The 18,954-nt window shown below is 37.1% G+C and overlaps 1 protein-coding gene across 1 annotated transcript; it reads left to right on the forward strand.

The window, feature by feature from the left end:
* The first annotated feature begins 2,393 nt into the window (after positions 1 to 2,393).
* On the forward strand, positions 2,394 to 18,351 carry LOC104268912 (S-adenosylmethionine synthase). Its single transcript, XM_009871133.1, has 9 exons — positions 2,394 to 2,713; positions 8,776 to 8,853; positions 9,716 to 9,838; positions 11,624 to 11,736; positions 13,362 to 13,505; positions 14,138 to 14,356; positions 16,142 to 16,324; positions 16,845 to 16,978; positions 17,600 to 18,351. Exons 1-9 carry the CDS (start codon positions 2,620 to 2,622, stop codon positions 17,700 to 17,702), a joined length of 1,191 nt encoding a protein of 396 aa, XP_009869435.1. The 5' UTR covers positions 2,394 to 2,619; the 3' UTR covers positions 17,703 to 18,351.
* The last annotated feature ends 603 nt before the right edge of the window (positions 18,352 to 18,954 follow it).

Genomic DNA, 18,954 nt, shown 5'->3' on the forward strand with positions numbered 1-18,954 from the left:
CTGATATCAATCATCATCTTATTATCATCATCCTCTTCTTTTTTTTTTTTTTTTTTCTGTTTTTTTGCATGGGCAGATCTGTGCCAAAAAGACATGATGGTAGAACACTATTTTACCTTTTTACAAATATTTAACAAGTCAAATTGTCTGGGAAGAAAAGCCAAATTAAACATTACCTAACCCTACAGTGGTTTTGAGATGTCACATATGTCCTAGAAGAGAATATGCTGAGATGCTTCAGGTCCATAAAGCAAATGTGTTGCTTTTGATAGTAAAACCATAACTGGAAGCTGTTCAAACTGGAGGTTTTACACAGGTTATGTAAAATGCAGCTGTGCAGCATTTCCAGAGTACTATTACCAGAGAGGCTATTTTAATGAAGGTCTCAAGGGCCAATGCATTTAACTGGCCAGAAGTGAGTCCAGAAAGAGGAACTGTAAAAGCAAAATAAACAGTAGGCCTGCATACTCATTACTCATGTATGTCAAATTACTTGCACTCTTCAGCATTTTAGGATCTTGTGGTTTTTTTCTTTTTATTATCATTTTTATATGGGATAAGAGGATTATATGAGAGCCCTATTTCTGCATTCTGTTTAAGTGTTACCTTAAAAACAAGAATGCTAATTCCCAAACTACAATTTCTGTCCTTAAGGGGCACTGAAAACCAAGAAAAAGCAAACCCAGAAGCAAGAAAGAATGGAACTCACAGTCTGACAATATTTGATATCTGGTTTTGCTGGAGGATTATTTGTAGGCTTAGAATAAAAACTCTTATGTGTACAAAAAGAGTTTTTGTCAGAGGTGTTTCACATGGTGTCTTCCTGTGCTTCCATTGGGAAAAAACTTTTGCGTTTAAGTATGAACGTTTATCACTGGGGTTATTTTACTTTAAAAGTTAATATAATATTTGAACGTTACCCATTAACTAGGGTTAATATAATTAGTTACTCTTTGGTCTTCTGTGTTTTTTGTTTTTGCAAATTGTGTTTTTCTAGTTGATTTATTGTGTATTTTTTTCAGGCTGGGGTGATGGCTATGCCTTATAACAAGTATCTCAAGTGAATTCTGTATAGCAGAAACCCAAGAAAATGTCTTTGAAAGGAACAATTCAATGTCAATGACAGCAGGTTACTAGTGAACATTCACAGGCATTGGTTATTGTTTTCAGGAATGTAGGCAGAAAGTGAAAATTCTAATGAATTCTTACATAAATACGTAGCAATGCAGAAATTTGAATCCAAGGGTCCATGTAATGTGTTCTATTAATTCTGACGGAGGGTTTGAAGTAAACTAAGCCAATTTTTAAACTGAAGAGTGATAAGGCTTTCATTACTGTCAGTATTACAAGGGCTATAGAACAAGCAGTGTGCTACTCATTCCAATCCAAGAGATACGCTTTGAATGATTAAAGGATTATGATTCAGTATTCACTGAGGTAAAGGCAAATTTTTATTGTGTAGACCAATGATCTGAGATTGAGACTAGAATGGTTTCTGTAAAGGAATTAAGAATAACTACTTTTTTTTTTATAATGGTGCAGTACTGCTGGGCATTTTCTGGACCTGCCTAAAGGGTGTGTTTACTTGTTTTTTGTACACCAACTTAAAGACACATGTACCCACAAAATGCCATCTGTCTTCATACCTGTCATACCATCAGCATATTCCAGACATGAGCCATCTGACTATAAGAAATTTTCTATAGCGGAACTGAGCACTGAATACTCAGATGTGACATTTATTGTATTTTTAAGATTTATGGGTTATAATATGAGAATATGATACAAAAAGAGAATTAAGTTGCATCTAAATTAATAGAAGAGAGGACAGAGGGAAAAAAAGCAAAGGCTGAAGGGAGAGGTCTGCATAAATGAGAAGCACTCATGCTAGATCTTATCAGATGTTTCGTCTCTCAAATGTGCATGAAGAATGAATGAAAATGGAAAAGAATATTTCAGGAGCGAATTCTACTTTTAGAGGGTTGAAAAGGTAAAAGGAAAATACAGTTATATGATGCAGAGAAAACATCTTCCAGTGTCTTATGAGGAAACACATGCATTTACAGATTTTTTATATATCCCCGTAAAACCACAACACACAGTTGGAAGCACAACATAGGTCCCAGAATTAGGGGAGAGACAAACTGAAGAAGCAGCTGACCTGAACTGTCACCGGTACTCCTGCGTTACTTCATGCTCAGTTGAGTTGCTACGATAACCAATTTTGCACAAATTGAATTCAGAATGTTTCCAAGAACTGAGTTAATTGGTGAAATATCCTAAAGTTAACCAACTCCCCTACCAAGAAATGGGCTCTTCCATTTTTCTCACATGATTATCTAGGCACTTTCACTTTTCCATATATAGGAGCAGCTCAGGGACTGACAGATCAGGCTAGGTAGGGATACAGACTCCAGGCACATGCATACTCCTTGCGTGTGTACACAGATGCAAACACATGCTGATTTCACACACTGAAACTCAAGTTAGTGTAAGAGCTCGCAACAGAAGACAGCAGAAGTCCTGCTGCTACAGAACATTTTCCTTTAAGAGAAGGCACGAAACGCAGAACTCTTCAACCACTGCTTATAATAATCCATCAGGAAAAGCACAATAAACATGAATGGGCCAGTGGATGGTTTATGTGATTACACACTGAATGATGAAGGGGCTTTCATGTTCACATCGGAGTCGGTGGGAGAAGGACATCCAGGTAAGAAACCAGCTCTGGCAAAAGCGTAGAAAGAATAATATTTTCATTTAAAATGTTTTATAGGTCTGAAGAAGAACTCAGCGACTATTAATCTTATTATGGAAGTTATTTGTAACAAGGTGCTTTTATTTTTTTTCTGTTGGACCTTGTCCATATAGGCTGTAGAACCGCTATAACTAGGCTGCTTCCAACAGGAGTTTATGTGCTTTTGCAGCCTGTGTGTTATACTGAGAAGGGCAGTGGGGTCTATGTTAGCTGCTCCTTCCTTTTCATCTGAATTTCTTTTGGTACTACTGTGGAGACTCTGCTATATCTTTGATATTCTCAAGTTTCACATATGGGTGAGAATGCATAGCTTGCTTCTCAAGTTCCATATCTTTATGGTCCCTGTGAAACTGTCCTGCATATATGCTATGCTCTGAAACTGTCACCCATGACAGAAGTATCTCTAAGCAGGCTATTTTAAAGCTTTTAAAAATCAATGGTTCCAGAAGCTCTACGTGGCAAAGTTGATTGTTTTCCTCCCATTCCATCATCTGATGCAATATATGGAATTGCTTAAGCAAATAGTGGACAGTTATTTGCTAAACTTCATGTATGGCCAGCAGAACTTAGTTCAGTTCTATCAAAAACAAATGTTCATCTTCCATAAATATGTACCTTATGTCAACATTAAGTGTTCCCCCAAGTGAAGCCAGGGGACAATAGACTGTTTGATGTCTTGAAAAGTGTATTTATTTTAGAAGCTGATTTGGCATCCTGTACCTTTTGCTATAATAAGATATTTTTGGGTCTGCACCCATCGATGGGTGGAATAACACAGCAGAGAATAAAAAAGTCAGCTATGAGAATTTTATAACTGTAATTCTGATACTCTTTGATAATATTAACTTATTACTATAGATCAAATCCACGGCTGATGCAACTGAGTACACCTCTGTCAATGCCAAGGCACCTACATCAGGTTAAGCCAGTTGGGGTTCTTTCTGATGTAACACAATTAGAAAATGACAACTACGTTCAGTCCTTGGGACACAGGTCTCATCTCAGATTTATATATAATTATATCCAGTGTCTGTGTGGTGCAATGGCGTTTCATAGGAAAAATAACGTTATACAACATGGTAATTTTAAACGATGATGGTATTTCTAAAGATGACAGGTCACAATTTATGCTACTCTAATAATTATTTTTGATTCCTCTGGGGCAGTAACTGATAAATCTCTGGACAGGAAGGGTTCAATCAAGTCCTCAGGTTTAGTTTTGTCCCTTGTTTTCCTTCCTTTACCAACTCTCTTCGTTGTCGTGTGTCTTAATGTAGATTTTGTCCCGTTTTTAAGTTCTCATTCAAGTTTCTTTCTTTATTTCCAAACACTCTATGGTCCCTCAGTAAGCCTTCTAATTTTAAGCCGCGTGAACATTATTTCCCTTCTGCACAGCAACACTCAGGAGGCCTTTGAGAAACAGTGTTACCACTTGTTAGATTGATGTCCTGCCTTCCATCTGGCACAGATTGCCAAATCTCTGAGCACTGTGCAATGCAAAGTGGCAACCGAGGAGGCTTTTTGTAGAGGGAGTGGAAAACTGAAATGTACTTGGACATTTTCAAGACTGTGATGCTTATAGGTTCTTAAACAGCTTAGGTCTTCATGTAGGGTACTGGAAAAACAAAAGCCTATCACGAAGTAAAGATACAGATTTTCCAGATTCAGGGAGTCCAGGTTGATGTAACTCTGGGTGGTCCAGCAAATTCTTGTTCCTAAACACGACCCAGCAATAGGCATTCATCGTCTCAGCAGCAGCTCTATTTTCTGTCAGCAGGTTGATCACCCTTACATCCTGGTCAACCCTCCTTTTCCCTGTCTGTGATACTACCCGAAAGGTGTAGACAAGCCATTAGGTTTTTATCGCTCGGGAAAATCTTAGCTATTTCTTCAAATGGGGCCCAGTGTCTGAGGATGTAGTTCATCTTCTGACATTATCAGTAGCAGTGGAATTTTACTGTGCATTTTGAGTTCCTGTGTTTGATACCAAGTGGATAATTTGTGTGTTCTTGATTATTTCTCATCTGTGTATGGTAGTATAATTTTGCTAGAGGGCATTATGTGAAGGTCCTGAACCAGATCTTTGTCTGGTGGAAATTTGAGTTGTCCTGATTATATTAGCTGAAGACTGAATGCTTTAATGGAGACCTCATTCTTAATAAACAGAGCAGCCTATACAGAGAACTGCATTATGCTTGTGAGATGCTGAAGAGTTGTTTGTCACTAAGAAGCCTAAATTCCATAGAAGCAGTAGATGGCGATAATTAAAAAACCTCTCCTATGCTTCCCAAACACTTTGTAGAAGACTGTTTATCCCATCTTCTCAGTCCAAATTCTTTAAAATCATTTAGGTATAAAATGTGGGACTTCTAGGTCTTTAATCTTGGCATTCAGTGGAGTGTATTTCAAACTCCCTTAAGACTTACACTTGACTTCTTCATTTCGTTATACTAAAAGACATAGATAGCAGCATGGGAAGAGAAAGATATTTTTTTTTTTTTTTTTTTTTAAGAAAAATTTTTTTTTTTTTTTTTTTTTTTTAGATGGCTGGTTTTTGTCGCTTTGACCAGTAGTGTCTGTCCATGCTGCACAGTGGTTTCACTCTGCCGTGAAAGGCATTGTGTGTTTCTCTGACCCACAATGTCTTACAGGTGCCAAACCACTTAGGACTAATTCCTTCCCCTATCTGATGTGACGTCAGGTGGAATTGCCTGCAAACAGAATGTCATTCAGTTTTCCAGTAAGTATCAAGGGATGTCTTTGAAAACATAAGAGATAACATCTGCTAAAAGTGCCCTCAGATTTTCAACCATATTAAGAACACATTTGTCTTCTGAATAATCACAGGAAAAAAATCACAACCCCCCTCCCAACAAACAAACAGAAAATGCGATATTTCTAACAAGCTGATGCTTGCGTGTCTTGTATCTAACATTGTATATACTTAATATCTAATGATCTAATGTTGAATATACTTATCAATATACATACTTCATAAACTGTGTATTTAACAAAGAGATGTACAAGATATTTTAAAAGTGCAATGTTCATATTGAAGTGCCATTGTAGTTATCAATTAGCACTCAAGAGCCTTTTAAATAGGAAGCACAATTCAGCTGTTCAAAGCTTTTCTAATTAAACTTTTTGTGGTCAAAAGCTTATTTTTTTTGATGAAGTGTTCATAGTAAGTATCTGCATTTCTTGACTGTGTTATTTTTTTACAAAAAAAAAAGACAATTGCTCAGTTTATCATATTTTAAATATATATTTTCACATTCTAGTTTAAAATTATTTATTCTGTTTATATAAAAACTTATCATTAAAAATTCCAAACTTTATTTTAATGATTATATTTTTAAGGAAATCAGCCTTTCCTTTTGAAACGTTCAGTCGAATTCAATCAAATGACTGTCAAAGCCAGATTGGTGGTTGTACCTGTTTGTTGTACTTCAAAGGGCAGAGCTATTTTGAATTAAATTTTCAGTTGTTACTGCTGTTCAGGGGGGCAGGGTGGTGGGCGGGGGGGGTGTGTGAGGGGGTATGTGTTTGTGCAGATGTCATGACTAGTGTTAGGCTCTTACGTAGTCTTGACTCAGAAAACAAACTCAGGTCCAACTATCTGGAAAACTCTGAAGCTCCTTCTAATTATTGTTAATCACTTTGGTTATTGAATGCCTCCTTTATTTAACAATTTGACAACTGGCCACTTGAGCAGGGTTTAGCACCAGCTCCCCTAAACTCATTCATTCCTTTTATAATGAGCAAGAGCTGTTTTATGGCTGATTGGCACCTCTGCCATTAGGCTGAGTCTGTGGAATGATTAGATTTTGTGAAAAGAGTTCATGGCTATCTAACACTTTCCTTCTCAGTCAAGAAATCATCATCTTAGGCATCTCTTTTGCAATATTTATCCTGTTGGACAGCAATTCACTGCGTGAAGGTATGCATGAACACAATTCTTACTTATTACATAATATTTTTAGATGATAGTGCCTCACCAGAGGTGGTCCATTATGCTTTTCCTGTTTCCAGAGATGAAGGAAATAATGGACAAACATATCTTGTTGCATTTAGCAACTAATAAGACAAATGGGATGGTTAAGATGAGAAATCTAAATCACAGAATGAAGTGTGCATAAAGCCTGCTAAGCATTGCTAAAGATAGAATGCCTGGTTTTATTTTACACCAGAGACCTTTACAAATAGATGTCTTTAATGCAATGCATTAATCAGCCAACCATCCAGCTAGATTCCTCTTACCAATCTTTATAGATATATCTGTATTTGGATCTAGTTGCACCAGAACTGCTATCTGTTGCACCAAAAATAAGATACGACATGAATCGTCAAACTGATTTGTCTCAGTCTGATTTAATCTAAAGGTATACTATTGGAGTAGTAGATTAGATTATTCTAATTTATTATTTTAATTTAAATCCTCACATGGGTTTTAAAGACCAGAAGGGACTTCTGATATATAATCAGGTCTGACCTTCATACACAGTTAATAATATTTTAGGCGAGAATTCTTCAAACATGCTGGTAAAGGATGGTTGAATTTCATTCATAGCTTTTAAAAAGATATCCAATTTTCATCTAGAGATTTGAAGGAACAAGGAATCTTATTTACCTCTAGATGAATAGTTTCAATGGCTCTCACCCTTTTAAGAGTTTCCTTTATTGATTTCATCCTGTAAGACAGACTTTTCTGATTTTAGAACATTTTTCTTAGTCTGTCCTAAGCCTTCCCGCAGTTTCTTAATATCATTTTTGGAATACCAACACCAAAAACTAGTATTTCTGTAGCAGTTTTGGAATACCAACACCAAAAACTAGTATTTCTGTAGCAGTCTCACTAATGCTATTTTATGATGATAAATTCATTTCTATGGAGGACTGTTTGTCTGGTTTCCTATCGTGATCTTTTCAGAATAATGGTTTTGTAAGATAAACTCTCACACTGTGCAAATGTGGACTATGCTTTTTGTTCATGAATGTTTACTGTGGTATTTTTCTGAGAGGGGAGCAAAAGAGCTGCTTTTCTATCTACCAATATCCATGAAATACTGTAGATACTAATGATACAGTTCATGCAAAAAGAAACAAAGTCATGAAAACCTCCCATCAAATCTTCCGTTACTGATTTACTGCCTTCTATGGCTAATGCTCCCTTGACACATTTCATGAAGGTTTTAGTTCATAAATTAATTTCAACCGGAGCACACAAAGCTAACATAAGGTTCTTTGTACCAGATAGGTGCCACAAGGGGAAATGAGGATGAATTAGTCATATAGGATTACCTGTACTCTTCTTGAATATTTTGGAAAGAATGCACATAATACCCCTGTATGTGCCATAAAGGGAACTTAGGCAAACATGGGACATGCATGTAATGCAGGTGAGGCACGCTTCATGTGGAGCAAGGACAGGAAAAAAGATTGTTCCTGGCATAGAAATTCAGGATGGTGAAATAAAAGACTATGATGCAGTCCCAGTCACTCAGAGTTTACTGCAGGGCACTGGACCTGCACTGAGAAGGTGATCCTATCCCAACTGCTCTGTGCATTATCTGTATTAATCTAAACACATTCTCAGGTTTTACCAGCAAGATTGGTCAAGTACATTCTAACTTCCACTTGGAGAGATGAAAGGTGATGGTGGAATATAACCTTCTTGTTGGGAGTGCATGCTGTATTGGCTTATGGTGTTAGAGAGGCAGGCTGGGAGTAAAGTCTCAGCCTCTCAGGTAATTCTATGCATAACGCAATGGTTTCACACTTAACTGCAGAGTACTGCAGGTAAAGTTACAGCCAGTATTAGTTTACGTGGGTAAGTAAATTTCTCATTGTGTCTACTGACTTTGCTTGCAGAATGTTTCATATGCCTTTCTATTTATCTAAACTGAATAAGCAATAAGAGTTCCTTGCGGAAATATGTACTTATTCAAAGTGATGCAAACAGTCCATGTTTTGTATTGAGTCCTATGGTTTTGAATCACAACTCTGATGTCTTGCAGATAAAATCTGTGACCAAATCAGTGATGCTGTACTAGATGCCCATCTCAAACAAGACCCAAATGCCAAGGTTGCTTGTGGTAAGACTTTAGCTGCTTTGCTTTAAGACATCACCCAGTCACTGTTCTTTTTTTATGATGTCTGCAAAGAGCTTGTTTCTGTCATTTGATAACTCATTTTACTCTCAAAGAACTGCATATGAATTATGGTCTTCAAGAGGCAGAGAGAGGAGAGGAAAGTGTAAAAGTTCTTATAAAGACTGAAGCCTAAGCAGTCTGTTGAAGGGTACGATAGTTAATTTTGTGTGTGGACTGAATTTTCCTGGGAGAAACAGATTTGGCTTCATTATAGTGCATTTTTGAAAGATTATTTAAATGTTTTGTTGAAAAGCCCATTTACTATATTAGATAACATAATAATTTTTCAGTCCCCATAACTGCTTGTGTTTTGAAAACTCTTCAGAAGGAGTTGTACAATCAACTCCCAGGTTATTATCCCAGTTCATGTATTATGTAACTAAACTCCATCTTCAGATTCTTCCTTCTGCAAGAATCAACTACTTTCAAAATAATTGATCACTGATGAATTTTCTTTAGTCTCAGTATGAATCTTATAGTGATTAAGTGGATTTAGAAATCATGTTTTAGTGCTGTATTTCTCTAAAATCTGTGCATATCCCTGAACCATGCTCAGTGTTTTGACTTTGCCATTTGTAAATTGGACATATTAGTCTTTTCCTTACTTTCAGACATTTGGTAAATATGAAAATAATTTGTTGTAGAAGGAGCTAATAATGCTAAAAATATGGGTAGAAGGGACTTACACTGTATATACCCAGTAGATCTCTCAAAATCACCACCATCACAAACACAGTTATTTGTCGTGAGTGGATTATGGGTTGGATTATTCTGCTGTTTTAATTGTTTCCATCTGTCTTTTCAGAGACAGTATGTAAGACAGGAATGGTGTTGCTTTGTGGGGAGATCACATCTCGTGCTATTGTGGATTATCAACGAGTTGTCCGAGATGCAATCAGACATATTGGCTATGATGATTCAGCAAAAGGTTGGTGGAAAAACTCTTGAAATCCTTGAAGAGCAAGCAATAGGCAACTACAAAACAAGCCCACCACCACTTTGATGTATAGGCTTTAGCAAGCATGGTAGAAACTGAATATCTTGTGTGAAGGTGAAAGCTGCTTACATGGTGTTACATGATACACTTTTGGGCTTTATCCTAGGAAGTAGAAAAAACATGACATGTATTAATTAAAAATGAAGGTGAGTAGGCAGAATGTACTTTGAACTGTGGTATTAGGCCAGAGTAATTAACTGCAACTTGGGCTACAAACTCTACCACTCCTCCAAACTTGCAAGAACTTGAATCTTAGTTATTTATTTGGCAAGCCGGTGGATGCATCTTAGTGTGAAAGAGAGGTAAGAAGAAACCTGGTTCATTTTGGTTTACCATTATATATTTGTGTTGTGGTACCATCTAGAATTTCCAAGTTCTCACTGTGTAAGATGCTCTGAAAGCTCTGAACAACTTGTCCTACATTGAGGAGTGTGCAGTCCAAATCCAGCTTGTGTAATGTACAAATGATAAAAAGACAAAATGCTTTATATATCAGACACATTTCATGATTTGCCATGCATAGAATCATAGAATGGCCTAGACTGCAAGAGAACTTGGAGATCATCTAATCCAACCTCCCTGCCATGGGCAGGGACACCTCTCAACTAGACCAGGTTATGCTTCTGTTCATACATTGTAAATATCCCAAGTATAATGTTGCAATGAAGTGTATCTTTTAAAAGTTTTTGGTTAAAGAAAAAAGTTTCCTGCAGTCCTTTAATTGCTATTGAATTTACAGGGAGATTGTGGTGGGAGAATACAGCAGCACATCTGCAGGTTACCTCCACCATCACGTAACAGCAGTGCTTTCAGAAAACACTGGCAAATCTAGTAGGTCATAAATCTCCTTTTTATCCTAACTGCCAAAAATGATAAGGAGAGATGCAGCGACCCAGTAAAAAACGATTTCTATGCAGAAGTAAACCTAAAAGCTAACCCAAGCAATTGCACACAGAAATATAATTTTCTTCCCTACATACCCTACTTAAAGGAGGTGATGAGTGTTCTTCAAGTGAACTATGTGGATCATGTGGCTGTGTATATATGTCGTATTGGCTGAACATCAGTTTGGTCAGCAGCTGCCAGTAGCCGTAGTGCTGAAAAAGGATGGATTTGGAAAGAAGCAAGTTAGTAATAATATAATAATAGGAACAGGTAGAAATTTTTGCCATAGCCTTCCTTTTTGTCTTTAAAAGTAATGTAAAGTAAACTTCCACTTCCAGGTTTACTGTGAGACTTGTATCTGCCTTCTTCTCTTTTTGTGTCTCTCACACGAGCTCCCGTGAGAGATTTAGGTACAGATACTGATTTACATGTATTACCAATAATGTATCAGAGAGCAGAGCCTTCGGTTGCTGAAAATATCGGCTCCTAGGAATTTACCTAGAGTTTTTGAATACTATTTATTTGGGAGAGGCTCAATATTTACTTTTCTGACTGATTTTCTCCAGTTAACAATTCATAATCTAAATTGGCTTGCCACAGTGTGCCAATGCAAGACAAAACAAGCGGTAACAAGCAATAAAAGGTAACCTTATATACACCACCCTCTCCTAAAAAAATGTTTCAAGTGTATTGACAGAAAATTAGGTAAAATAGCAATTAGGCTTTGAGCTCTGAATGCGTATCCTTCAGAACGAAAATTTTGTCGTATGCTTCCACGTTATTTTCCTTAATTGTGACAGAAAAAGCTAATTCACTTCTTCTTCCAATCAGGTTTTGACTACAAGACCTGTAATGTTTTAGTGGCACTGGAGCAGCAGTCACCTGATATTGCCCAAGGTGTTCATTTACACAGGAATGAAGAGGATGTTGGTGCTGGAGATCAGGTAGACACAACATCACATCTAAAACATCAAAGCTGTTTTAACAGAAAAAGTTTAGAATCATAGAATGGTTTTAGTTGGAAGGGACCTTAAAGATCATATAGTTCCAACCCCCCTGCCATGGGCAGGAGCTCCTCTATCTTAATGCCTTATTTTCTAAATCAAAACCGGTGTGAAGATTTCCACACTGCCATCTTTCTTGGGCTACCCCAGAATAAACCCCATATTTTTATTAAAATATTTGGAAGTTCCTTGAGAGCAGACTTTTGCCCACTGCTTGTCATAGCACTCCGTGCAAGTCAGGAAAGCTCTGGCAGTTTGCAGTAGCTGAAGATGTGTCCTTTAGAACTTAGTGAAGGTTTTTTGCTTATGTATTTCGTGTTTTCGTTGAGTAGCTTTAGATTTGTTAGACCATTCATCTTGCAGCCAGACTTGTCATGTAAGATGGAATGAAAAAAGGATCTTTTCACATTCACAGAGCTCTTGAGATTTTACACAGCAAAAAATTAGGCAATGTTTCAACTGTCTTCAGCATTAGCACAATGAAGGCAAAAACACCAGAGTACTTTTAATTCTCACTTATTTCCCAGAGGCATATTTTAATAGGTATTCCACATAATTAAGGCTGTCCAAACTGCATTTCTATGAGCTAAATAGCACATGTAGACAATTATGGTATGTTCCCAAGAGAAAGATGCTAACATAAAAACTCCATAACCTGACTGATGCCAGCATGAGTGAATTTAATGTTTACAGTAGTTATCATTAGTAGTAATATCTAGTTTATGACAATGCTGTTGAGAACCATAAGTGCAGATATCGGAGTCCAGGAGCCAAGCTAATATTGTTCAAAAAACCCTTGAGGAGTAAATTAAAATGCTTTTATGCTGTCATGGGGACATAATACTACGTAAGATGAGAAGATAAAAAGATACCTGACTTTCTTTGGCACTTTGATGAGCTCCCTTCCCATTATATCAAAGTACCTTCCTATCTTTTTTTTTTTGTTAAATCACAATATATACTGAATGAGGAAAAAGAAAATGCTGCTAATTTTACTTAACGTACGAAGATCTGATGCAGGGAGGATGACTGAAGAACAGTAGAAGCTGACTAGAAGCGTATAGCATTGAAAATCTGAGGCAGGTGCCGTAAGCTGTTGAATGGTACATTCTTCATGGAGTACTCACATCCCATTCCACTGAAATTTCAGATGCAAGCTGCATTGTAAGTGTGTCTATATTCATACATAAAAGTCTCTACAACCTTTCCAGGCTAAGAACACATTTCCTATGACAGAATAGTCCTGAAATCGTTTTGCTCTGACAGATTTTTTTTCCATGAAAGAACGTGATTTTTTTTCACAGAAACTTCTCCATTTTTGTCCAGGTTTCCAGCTCAGAATTTAAACTTTCAGGCTTTCAGTGAAAATTCTAGGAATGTGGTTTGTTTCTCATTACACTGTAACATGTTGGAGCCTGATTTGAGTTTAGGCTTCTTGCATTGCAGTGTGAAACATCAGAAAATAAACCGGAGGGTACTGTTTACATTTTGCTTCAGATGAAATCTCATTGCCTTTAGTTGTGGTGCTTTTAACAGTGACTGAAGTGTATCTTCTCCTGCTGTAGGGCTTGATGTTTGGTTATGCAACAGACGAGACAGAAGAATGTATGCCTCTAACAATTGTCCTGGCTCATAAACTGAATGCCAGGTTAGCAGAGCTGAGGCGTAGCGGACAACTTCCTTGGCTGAGGCCTGACTCTAAGACACAGGTAAATAATGATATGAGCAGTCCAAATAGTTGAAAACTAACACTTTTTCTTTCCAGAAATCTTAAATATTTTAAAAAAGCAATTGATGCTGTTCAGAGTATCGGGATAACCTATAAGCAGCAGATAAAGCATTTCCCATGCTTATGATACTGCTGGAAAATGGTTAACCTGTATCACAGTGCTAGGAGTGCTTAACCACCTAGCAGCGAGGAAACATTTAACCCTTTAGACCTCATTGAAAAAGTATCACAAGATCTAAAGGATTTAGTTGTATTTAGGGATTTGAGCTGGCCTTTTTGAAGGTGCACTGAGTGTAAAATTCTGAAGCTTGGTAGTTTCACTGGAAATTCCAACCAAAAAGACACATTCTGGACAACTTCATAGAAAAATCAGAATGTCCATGTTAATTTTTTTTCGTTTCAGAACAGGAGAAATGAAGAATGAGAAAATAGGCTTCATTTCTCATACGTTGGCAACAATGTGAGCAGTGATCCTTATAATGTCAGTGCTGACATTTTGCCACCATTTTGCCTTGGAATAGCATAGTACGATGTTTGATGCAGACCAGTAATAAGTTTTATAGCAACTTTGATTTTTTTTTTTTTCTCCCTCCTTCTCCCTATTCTATCCAGGTCACGGTTCAGTACATCCAGAATAATGGAGCAGTCATCCCGGTGCGTGTTCACACCATTGTGATATCTGTGCAGCATGATGAAACCATTTCCCTGGAGAATATGCGTAGAACCCTGAAGGATCGTGTGATCCAGGCTGTTGTCCCTGCAAAATACCTGGATGAGAAAACTATTTATCACCTTCAACCTAGTGGACGTTTTGTTATTGGCGGGCCTCAGGTCTGTGTTGTATTGTTTCGGTACCTTTATCAGCTTGCCTTTGTCATGTTGAAGTGTATGTTTGCAGCTTTTAAAATCTGGGGTAAGTTTACTTAGTATGGGTCAACTTGCCCATGTGTCCGTGGCCTTACAACTGTTATCATCACTTGTGCAATTTACAATGACATTGCGGCAACCAGAAAATAACTAATTCTTTCGTCTTTTACATTTTGAACTTTCCAATTCCTGTTCATGAGTATTTTTAACAGCACTTGCTATAGAAGGCTGTCTTAATCTCCAGATCAGTTCATCCAAGAAGACACATGTATTTCACTTGGGATTTTCACCTTATATTTTTGAACACGGTGGTACTTTGAACTCTGGCTCTGGCAAAATTAGTAATTTTGCTCCTATCACCGTTTTCCCGACCGCAACACCTACTGGCACTGCGGGGGCATTACAGCTTGTCGCAAAAGGGATTTGCACGTGCTTTGCAAATGCATTTATGTTCTTTCAGCAGCTTTAAAACGAGGAGTGGGGTATTTTTTTTCCTTTCACTTGTCCATTTCTCTTCTTCTCACTCGGTTCTGCAGTCATGATGGCACACAAGTTCTCATTGCGACTTTCTGTGCCGTCAGTAACTAAGGTTTGAATCAAGCAGAACTCCAAGAGGACAGGTTCCTGTGGACAAGCTCAGCTAACTGAAATTCAGATTTAAATCTCGCTGCTTTCTTAGCAGAATGAAGCAAACAGTGCTAAAGGTTTTCTTCTGTGCATGTGCACAGTCTTTCTAGGGAAAACTTTGACTTTCCACTTTTGTTTGCCATGCAAACATTCCAGCAGTTGAATTTTACTGACGTGATATCCTGTAGACAAAGAATTTTGAAGCTGCCTGCAGAGGTGGAGACTGATTTTGAAATTCACACCAGTGAGCTTAAGCATTTAGTAAATTGAGGGAAGGGAGGAAAAGAGTCAGATGGTTTGTCAGGTACTGATCAGCCAACCAAGACCAAATGAAAATATCCAGCACTTGTGAGGAGCAATCAGGACAGGCAGCTAGAAGGTTATCTGCCCTTCCTTATTTAATATTTCAGAACATTCATCTACAAGTATCTGTTCTTAGGAGGAAGTAATCTTTCTTTCTCAATTACCTGTAATTGCCTACATCTCCATACCTGTCATATACAGTTTAAATTAAACTATAAATATTTAGGGCTTGGAAATGTGCTTTTTAGTACATATTTTCATGACAGTCTCTGTAATGATATTGCACTGGAAGTTTTGGGTGCCAGCATCTGTGTAATGATGTATAACTTAGCATTGACATACCTTTTGACTGTAAATACAAAGAAGACATTACCATTTAATATTCACACAATTTCAGATTTTGACCAAAAGACATGAAAGCCTGATTTGTAATTTTTTTAACACTGTAATATCTCTCAATAGTTCCTATATAGCCCAAAAATTATTAGCAATATTCTGTATTCATTTTGGATGTGGTTTTCCATATTGTCTGAAATATTTACTTGTTAAACAGGCAGAGCATGCTCTAGCTATCTGAATGTGAACTTATTTGTTTGATTACCAAACACAATTAATGAATACCTTGTCTTAAGAATTTGGCTTCAAAGAACATTTATAGTCACTATTGCACCTTGATGAGACAAGTTCATTTCTTCAGCTATCCGACAGCAAGCCATTTGTAGTCAACTTACAGATTCTTGTTTTCTAGAGGACTTATAGCTTTGTTTGAGACTATAGTAAAATGGATTGTAAAATGGGCAAATTCTTTTACTAATTCAGGGTGATGCTGGGGTTACTGGTCGAAAGATCATTGTGGATACTTATGGTGGCTGGGGAGCCCATGGAGGTGGTGCCTTTTCTGGCAAAGACTACACAAAGGTGGACCGATCAGCTGCGTATGCAGCCCGTTGGGTGGCCAAGTCTCTTGTGAAAGCTGGGCTCTGTCGACGTGTTCTGGTTCAGGTATGGTTTGTTATAGATGTTTCTTTTCTCAGAAAGATTTTTTTTTTGCTTTTGGCTTTACCTTGAATACATATTGTATGAGACACTGCAGTAGGAGGAGACTTAGGGATGGCTTGGGGTTGAAGAAGACCTTGGGAGTCTTGGGAAAAGCCTGATGTGTTCTGTTCAAGATCATTGTAATGTCACTAGTAGCTTATCAGCTTCATGAAGCTGGAACTTTTAATTTAGTTTTCATTTTATTGGCTGTTTTTCTGGACATTTATTGAGCCCTCCACTGTCTGATATTTACTGTCAGGGAGTCAAGCATGGAGTGACTGGATAATGGGGAAGAAAGTTATCTAGAGGCCTCAGCATTTTGTCCTCTCTCTCTTTTTTTTTTTCTATAAATACAGATAGTGCAAATATGGGAAGTGAAAGAGAGGCCTTAGTTTTCCTGAGATGAATGTTTCCTTCTGTTGCATACGGTTGCCCACGGAGGTGCTATGTCTGTTTGCTAACTGCGGTGTCATTTTTGCTGTAGGTTTCTTACGCCATTGGGGTTGCTCATCCACTGTCTATTTCACTGTTCACTTATGGAACTTCCCAAAAAACAGAGAAAGAGCTGCTGGACATTGTGAACAAAAACTTTGATCTTCGTCCTGGAGTCATTGTCAGGTATAGAAATATACAGAAAGGAAAATATCTTGGTGGTTATATCCAAGAACTGATTTCTTGCAAAACCATGAGATGTTACAGTGTAAGAGTCATCCTCTTTATCTAGTATGGGATTGTTCCATGTAGTACAAAAGAGACTTTCCCTCATTCTGTCACTTTTCACAGTAGATACTTTTTATGGATCTATTAGTGTGCTATGTCTTTTAAGATAATAGACATATCTTTCAAGTTTTATATGAAACATATACTTTCAGCATTTGGACTTACATAGTATGCGGTATTCAAATAAAATAAATTTTGTATTCCAAGAATTTTCAGTTACATTGCTGTAAAAAAAGATATGTTTTGTTTTACAAAAGACATTTCTTTTTTTTTTTGTTAAAACTAATAATTGTCAATAATAAGCACTTTTCCTGTAGCCCTAAAGTACTCCACATTTAAGCTTTGTTATTGGTTATTATGGTGCTCCATTAGACACAATGATTGGTATGCTTGCATTTCCAGAATATGCTTGCTTAACTAAGGGTGTGAAATGGATATCAAAACATCAAGATTTGAATTGTATTTATCATGAAGTATCTTAATGTGAAGAATTTCCTCTTCCTTTTATTTCACACACAGGGACCTGGACCTAAAAAAGCCCATTTATCAGAAGACTGCATGTTACGGTCACTTTGGAAGAAATGAATTCTCATGGGAGGTGCCTAAAAAACTTGTGTTTTGACACTAGCAGTCACCCTTTAAAAAGAGAAAGAAAGAGAAGCCCACTAATGATGAGGATGATTCCAAAACTCAAATCTGACAGCTTTGTATTCAACAAAAGGAATTTTAGTTTTTAAATGGAAAGAAAGAAAAGGATATTTTCTTGGAAATTGATTTTTTAAAGCCTCAGTGTTTCATTACCTAAGATATAAAGGACAGAGTCAGTTTTTTAATCAGCATAGGATAACAAAATACAGTTTACTTTTTATTGCTGCTGTCTTGGTTATTTTGATAAAGGCAAAGTATAACTCAGGAATGCAAACCAATGGCTGAACCTCAAAGCTTCCATGGGCAAAGGCGAAGATGACTTTCCCAACTCTGACTAAGGGTCAGCAGATCTCTTGATTCTAATTAGACAATGAGAAATTCTGGGGTCCAATTTCCTTACTGGAGTTAGCATTGCATAAAGTTGGGGGTTGCTATGGCGGGAGAAACCGAATATCACATAACTCTGTCTCAGCCTCTTTTATAGAAGCTATTAACATATGTGTAATATTTAAATCACCTTCATTGCATATGTGCTGTTACTGTTGTGTTTCAATTACTTGTGTTTTTGAAACAGAAGAGTCCTCTTATAAAACAACAATCATGAAATAAAAAGCTTTTTCCTATCATATATGTAAAGGTGCATATTTTTCTCTTTTGGAGTGGGTTTTTTGGTGGTTTTTTTTAATGTTGTTTAGATCAACTCTAAACTCTTTAGGATTTTAGTTTACCAATATAATTGAATTTTATTAGATTTTGTAGTAATATGAATTTGTCTTTCACTACCTGTGTGATCACTGTTTGGTCCTTATGCTTAATAGAAACTTAGTGAAAAATACATTAGATTTTTATTTTTAACTCTTAGCTTTTTGCTATACAGTATTCTTTCATAATTTTTGCTCTAAAATATTAGGTTTATTGCATGGCTTACTAGGTTTTATGTAATTTTTGAATAAAAAAAAGTGTATAGATTTAGCTGTGAAACAGCAACAACTATATATTTAGCATGAGGTTAAAATTTGGATCATCCAGGAGTCTCTCACCAAAGAAGTAGCCACTGGGTGGCTGTGTGTCCCTCCAAGCTGTGGGAGCAAATCTATACAAGTCCCTGTTTGTGTTCTGTGCTACCAACATCGGTACCAATGCCTGGTTACTCCTGCTGGAGGTGGTGACAGCCTCTCCTCCTGACAGCTCAGGGTAGCTCCTGTGCGTAGGGGCTTGGATATGAG

The sequence above is a fragment of the Apaloderma vittatum genome, unplaced genomic scaffold (genome assembly GCF_000703405.1).
Source record: "Apaloderma vittatum isolate BGI_N311 unplaced genomic scaffold, ASM70340v1 scaffold40736, whole genome shotgun sequence".
Taxonomy (NCBI): Eukaryota; Metazoa; Chordata; class Aves; order Trogoniformes; family Trogonidae; genus Apaloderma; species Apaloderma vittatum.